The sequence below is a fragment of the Austrofundulus limnaeus genome, unplaced genomic scaffold (genome assembly GCF_001266775.1).
Source record: "Austrofundulus limnaeus strain Quisiro unplaced genomic scaffold, Austrofundulus_limnaeus-1.0 Scaffold571, whole genome shotgun sequence".
Taxonomy (NCBI): domain Eukaryota; kingdom Metazoa; phylum Chordata; class Actinopteri; order Cyprinodontiformes; family Rivulidae; genus Austrofundulus; species Austrofundulus limnaeus.
In genome coordinates, this window is record NW_013952973.1 from 83,985 (window position 1) to 90,890 (window position 6,906).

General features: G+C 38.2%; 1 protein-coding gene across 1 annotated transcript in view; it reads left to right on the plus strand.

The window, feature by feature from the left end:
* Window positions 1–6,076, plus strand: part of LOC106530885 (ethanolamine kinase 1) — a 41,036-nt gene extending 34,960 nt beyond the window's left edge. Inside the window, exon 8 of the mRNA XM_014026602.1 lies at window positions 5,823–6,076. Coding sequence (XP_013882056.1) covers window positions 5,823–5,925 — 103 coding nt within the window. The 3' untranslated portion in view covers window positions 5,926–6,076. The remainder of the gene's footprint in view (window positions 1–5,822) is intronic.
* Window positions 6,077–6,906: the final 830 nt, after the last annotated feature.

The window sequence follows — 6,906 nt, forward strand, 5'->3', positions numbered from 1 at the left end:
ACCTAAACCTGAAGTGTGTGTGTGTGTGCGTGCGTGCGTGCGTGCGTGCGTGTGTGTGTGTGTGTGTGTGTGTGTGTGTGTGTAAGAATGTTTCCTCCCACTCTTATCCCCCTGAGTCTAATTTCTTTCCCAGCGAGTGACAGGCGTCACCCCGGCCTTGTGCTTTAACCAGGGCCAGATGTAGATGTGACAATAGAGAGCCACAAAGGGAATGCGAACCCGCCCTCCTCCCACCGTCCTTATTTATTTTCCTTACATGACTTTATTCACGTGTTGAAAAGTGTCTGCGAGTCAGCGGTTCAGATTTGTGGACGTCCTGGCCGAGTCAGCTGTTATTGACAAAGACATTATTATGAGGAAATGAACAAGGAGGAGGCCCCACTGTTTGGAATAGTCTCACTGCAAAATTGAAAAAGAATTGTGCACAAAAGCACATTGTGAAACGGAATACCTGCTTTGGCGGGAGTTCATTTTTTCCCCCCTCACTTTTGGCTAAATTTAAAAAAAAATCTCGGTTTCATCTATGATGATGATAAACGTTGAGCGCGCTCATTTTAGGTGTCGCTCCTAATAAAAACAGGGATGAATGGGACTGTCTGTGTCGCTGGCTGATTTTCTAAACTGTTATACTCAAATACTGTTCGACTAATGCAGTGTGTGTGTGTGTGTGTGTGTGTGTGTGTGTGTGTGTGTGTGTGTGTGTGTGTGTGTGTGTGTGTGATTATAATAGCAAAAAGCTTTAGTAAAGCAATTTTCAGTATTTCTTCGACAATCTGAACCATTACTTCACTGAATTTAAGTGTTTAACTTAATTGACTTTTATCCTCAACAGTGTTTAAGAGCATTTTTTAATGAGGTAGAATATACAGTATTTCTTGCTGCTTCAGTCTTAGCCCTAATACATTAATTTCAAAGCTAAACAAATACTCTCCTGAGTGATCCAAATTTGTCATTGCAATAATCTGACTATCAATTAGGTTATTCACGCTTCCCAAAAATTGAACAGCTGTAGACATCCAGCCTTCTTTTTCATAAGGTGTGGGAGTGAACAGAAGATCAGTCAATCATTCAGCGCACAGATTTATCTGAAAATGACTTTCAGGCCTCTCCAAACCCCAGTGAGTGAAGTGAAAATTGTCTGCTCACTGCCAGGCAAACGGCGAAATATTTTTATTCCTCCAAATGTTATTAACTGCATTTTAGTGGCAAAGGTTAGACTCACACTGTACTGCCGCATGTATCTTTGTCAACAAGCTGCGGGTGCGCATTTTCTTTCAAAAGGTCTAGTTTTTTTTATTATTATTATTATTTTTTTTTTTGTGAAGCAAAACCTACAAGAAACAATTCCATTAAGAGAAGACAACAAAGGACACCCTCTGAAACAATAATTAGAGTTCAGTTCTGCACAGAGATGCAGGTGGGAACAAGGGTGATGGAATACAAGCTATTGAAAAGGCACAAGTCTGAATTATCTTTTTGTCTCACTAAGCAGTAAAAGCAAAAGAAAAAAACTGATTGAAGATTGAAGAGTTCGGTAAAAGCACTAATTAAAGGACAAACTTCTCTCTGTGCCTCCATTTTCTTTGCTTTTGAAACTTCACTTAATTTCAAAGGGTACAGTATAATGGCCAAGGGCAACAACGTACTCAGACATCAGATTTATTGAGAGGCTTGACAATATGGGATGAACACGCACAAAACCATTTTTCTCACAGTTAAGCTCTGCGCTGAAGCTTTCAGACTCATCACCTTCGTGAATAGAGGCTTGATGCAATATTAGTATGCAGGTTTGGCAAACAAAGACACAGTGCCCACTGTGGGCTATCAGCAGCTTGTGTTGGGTTCCGAATTAACTTGTAACTCACTTTGTCCTTTACATCTTTTATATTACGCAGGGTTGTTCCCCAAGTTCCTATAACTGTTATCTGAAGTATGTCTGAGTTGTGTGAACATGCAGCTACTATTTCAAACGCCACAGTTTTTAGGAAACCAAACAAGTAAAGACAAAAATTATTATTATCATTATTATTATGATGATGAATGATTTACACTGAAATGTATGAAGGGCCCTCTAGAAAATATTAAATTCAAATATTACACTGTGTTTGTTCCTTGTTCTTCAGCGATGCAGTTTGATATTACAATTGTGAAGGGCAGCACAGTGGAGCAGTGGTTAGAGCTGTCGCCTTTCAACTCGCAGGTTTGCATGTTCTCTTTGTACAGATGTGTGTTTTCTCTAATTATTTTTGATTTCCTCCCATAGACTAAAAACATGCATGTTAGGCTGGAATACTAAATTGTTCCTAGGTGTGAATGAGCCTGGCCCTTGCCTTCCTACAGAGTTCCGCTCAATTCTAGTTTCCTTCACTGCTCCGTCTGGGACTTCTCCCACAGACAAGGATTTATTCTGGAGAATTTTCATCCGGGCCAATCAGAGAACAGAAAGCAGAGTTTTGAATGACAACGTCGATTTGTGTCTGCTAGTTAGTTTAGCAATGTCAGTGGAGGAAGTGAATGAAGCCAGTCTGTGTTGATAAGGCTTCCAAATTAAATTAAATTTGTCTGACAAAGCAGCAGCTCTCATTTACAGTCGTCTCGTTCAGCTCGGTACTTCTCTCCTCTCAGTAGGATTGGTTACAGTGCACATGCAATTTCCAGTTAGCTTCTTAGCTTAGCCTCCTTCACAGTGGAGCTGGCATGCACACGTCGCGGCAAACCGATCCAATCATTTTAAATTTCAACTGAGGCCACGCCTCCAGCAAGAATCACTTCTCTAAAGCCGAGAGTCCAGACCCTCAAAGTGAAGGACAAGGGTTTGGTTTTACCCAGGCATGAATAGGAATGATTGTAAATGTTAAATGATCTGTACTAATCTGTGCCCTCACCCATTCATACAACACTCTATCTCTCTGCTAAATTAATCCAGATAAGTCATTTTATAGAGACAAATACTGTATAAGCTTTAAGTCAGTGGTTCCCAAACTTTTTGTCTTCTGACCCACAAAATATCCATGGCAAAAACTTGTGACCCCAAATCTTACTGGTCTGAGTACATGAACTTCATTAATAACCCCAAAACACAGGCTTTTTGACAATCTAAACAGCTTATAAACAAATATAAATACTTATTTTTACTTAGTTTGTGTTTTTGTAATAATTATAGGGAAACTACTACATCAGCAATTATTTTATTACCCTTTAAATTGATTCCTGGAGATTATCCAAGGTGCTTCATGACCCATAATTGGGTCCCAAGCCCAACTTTGGGAACCAAAGTGCAGTGGTTCCCAAACTTTTCAGCTTTTGACCCATAAAATAACAGTAGCAGAGACCTGTGCCCCCAGTTATTTTTGGGTGATAAACATTTGTATCAGGTCAACGAAACATGGGCACAGTAACAATATTTTTATACTACATTTATCCATTTTAAATATACTGACCTCACTCCTTTGTTAACAACTAAGGCAAAAATGTAATTAATTCAGAAAATATTTTCAGGACCCCACCTTGATGTTTTGGGACCCCACTTTGGGTCCCGACCCCAACTTTGGGAAACACTGCTTTAAGTCACACTTAATACCTTGATGAGTCACACATCTGAGGCAGTGGGGGTTTTGTCTCTTGCACAGGGACACTTGGGCATGTGACTGAATAGTGGTAGAATCAACTCTCTCATTGGAGGACTCCCCCCTAACCACTCAGCCAGCCGCCCCATTGTTTACGTGTCCCTGTGTTGGACTTGCAACCTGTCCAGAGTTTACTGCACCTTTGGCACGGTGACTGCTGCTGAGAGGCACCAACTCCCTGCTACCCAGAATGGAAAAGGGGTGGGTATACTGTATATGCCAACTGGGAAATCCAAAATAAAGTTAGGTGTGTGTGTGTGTATACAGTTATCTGTCTCTTTCTGTTGGCTCTGTGATGAACTAGTGGCCCATTTAGGGGACTCCCACCCACACACCTGCCCACACACCTGCATGCAAATTTCAAGATATTGGCGCCATCTCCTTGTAACCCTAAACAGTGTTCAGCAAGAAAATGAATAGCACCAAGCACTGCAGTTTTTTACAGAAAATTGTGGCTTTTAACGATAATACTATTTACGACTAAAACAAGCGTCATTTAACTTGAACTCTTTCTTGAAAATTATATGCTATCATTTCATTAGTCCAGAATTATTTCCATCTGAATCAAGGTGAGGTGCATTGGAAAATGTATACATTTTCACTCCTCTGACTGTTGAGCACCTAAAACCTTTAAGTCCATTAAATACAGTAAAGTGTTGTTGACCTAATACCATATCTGTTACTTTTACTTATTGTTGTTAGACTCTAGCTTTATGGTTGGATGCTCTTCCTGTGCATGTGTGAGTTTTCTTTGATTACTCCAATTTCCTCCAATAATCCAGAAACATGCATTTTATGTTCATTGAAGTTTAATAATGGACCTTAGATTTTAGTGTGAGTGTTGCTTGGGGTTTACCCCAGAGGTTTATCCCACAGCTTGCACATTTACAGTTGAGTTAAACTGGGTTCACACTTTGATTTTAAGCATCTTAATTTATTTTTTTAGTTGTAAAAGAATTATAAGAAATGGTTTTGCGAAAATCTAACCAGGTTGAGTCAGGTCCTCTGGATGGGTTCTTCTTTGAGGAAATATAAATTGTGGCCACATGCTGAAAGGATGGCCCAGCACAGAAGAGCAACATCATCAGACCAAGACTCTGCAGTTTACACTCATCTGCTGGCCAGTGGTAGCTTTTTCAGGAAAATGTTTGCATCCTTGAAATGGAGGTATGCTGGTTTGAGAGAGGAGTGAAGAAAGCCATAAGAGAAACTGCCCATTGTTAAACAGGGATGGAGACCTCTGAGTCCACATGTCCCCCTCTTATAATGCTGCTACTGCTAGGATGACCAAGCTCTCTGTGAACAACTAACGACTATCAGGGCACTCACGATTGGTCGTTGGGCGAACGGGCTCCTTTTGCATGTGAACAAACAGTTTTGGGTGTAAAACTAGTTGATCCATGCAAAGGTACTGCTTATAAGAATGATTTTACCTGCACTCCTCAGACTGAGGAAGTCTTTTGAATAAAAGATGAAGTGTTTCAACAAAAAAGAACCTGTCCAGAAGACCTGACTCAACCTTGTTGAGTTTTTCCACCTGGGTTATTGAGAATGCATCAGGACACGTTTAATGAAAAATATTTCAGGGTGACAAGACCACTGACCAAATTCATCCAAGCTAAATACAAGTTTATCTTATGATTTGTTTCTATCACTGTGATAAAATTGTAACAAAGATTAAAAATTAAACATTTAGAATGATAAAATGTATGTTTTTTCTAGTGTACAGTATAGCACAGAATTAATATACTGTGAGCAAATAAAAGCCACGTCTAACCTAGTCTATGTATTTTATAAAATATGTTTTTTTCTTCTGTTTCTACAATTTTTTTGTTCACGCACAAAAAAAAAACATAAGGTGGTGAGAAACTCTACATTAAAAACATAATTATGCAGAAAAAGAACATGCTTAGTTCATCCAAAGAAAGTTTCATATTTTATTCTTACACTATTTCCTCTTTGTTAATAATTTTAGCACAGAGTCAAACCTCAGTGACAGTGTTGGGATAAAGTAAGAAAAATGCAGAACAAACCAGTAAAAACTGCTTGATTATTGTTATGGTTTCTAGAGAACAAAATGATAATTTACCTGCTTAAAATAGGCTGCTTCACCATTGTTTCTAAACAAACCTCGATCTTTCTTTCAGAAGAGTTTTTACAAACCTCTCCTCTCTTCTGTTTTCTGTCTCCTCACAGATATGCTAACGCACGACTTAGCTACTACTTTGAGAAGAAGGAGGAATACTTTGGATTAACATCAAGCCGGTTAACCTGCTCCACCTGTGAAGAGAATCCCTGAATAATGGGACCCATATTTCTTTGTCATGTTATGATGGTATATAACCTGAAAATGGCCTGTAAAGTGTTTCCCCCTTGTTTGTTGTTCCATTCTGTAAAAAGAGTTTATGCATTTTGTTAAATCTCAAATATTTGTCTTACCACAGTCAATATGCCAATAAGCTTTTTTGGCAATTTGTGACAAAGATGCTGCCAGAAATGAATTAATTGTCCTCGCAGCCAAGTTGCATAAAGCCACAAAAACTGAGTCTGATCATAAAAACCATAAGAAGGTTATTTGTGGGCTGATTGAGTTTGTACCGCAGCTCTAATGAAAAACATTTTATATTGCAACTTATTTACTGTTAAAAGTTGTTTGTTATCTGAAACCTTTCTCTTTCCCCAGAAAATGTTTTAGAACTGCTAGTGCCTTTTAAGAAGTTACCATTTTAAGTTTATTTGCCATTTTTAAATTAATTTCACTAGAGTTTTCTAAAACTTATAACGGACTTATTAGCATTTTATCATGTTTTGTTCAGATTCAATGAAATTTAGAAAAATCGTACAAAAAACAAGCTTTCGGACTTTTGAAAATTTGTTTTAAGTAAATATTTTACAGATTGCTGCTCAGTAACTCAAAACAGTGATCCTGTGGTTTTGCTTGGATGCGCCTAAAACAAAACTTCAACCTCAAACAACAGTTCCGATTTCTGAAGTGTGGTTCTGTGATAATATTCTGAATAATGACTATCTTACCTGTTGTAGATAACTCTTTGAATCACATAAACTGGTAAAAATGGTCTTTAATTCTGATTGTATACAATCAAAAAACAGATGTGTTCCTCTCAACGTGAAACCAATTGACACAGTTTTTAATTAAATCCACTGCATCTGATTATTTTATTTTATTTTATTTTTTTGAGTGTAGAGTGAGTCCAGAATCAAAGTAGATTGCTGAAAAATAAAACAAAACCAATCTCAACAATTTCATAGGTGTGTGATA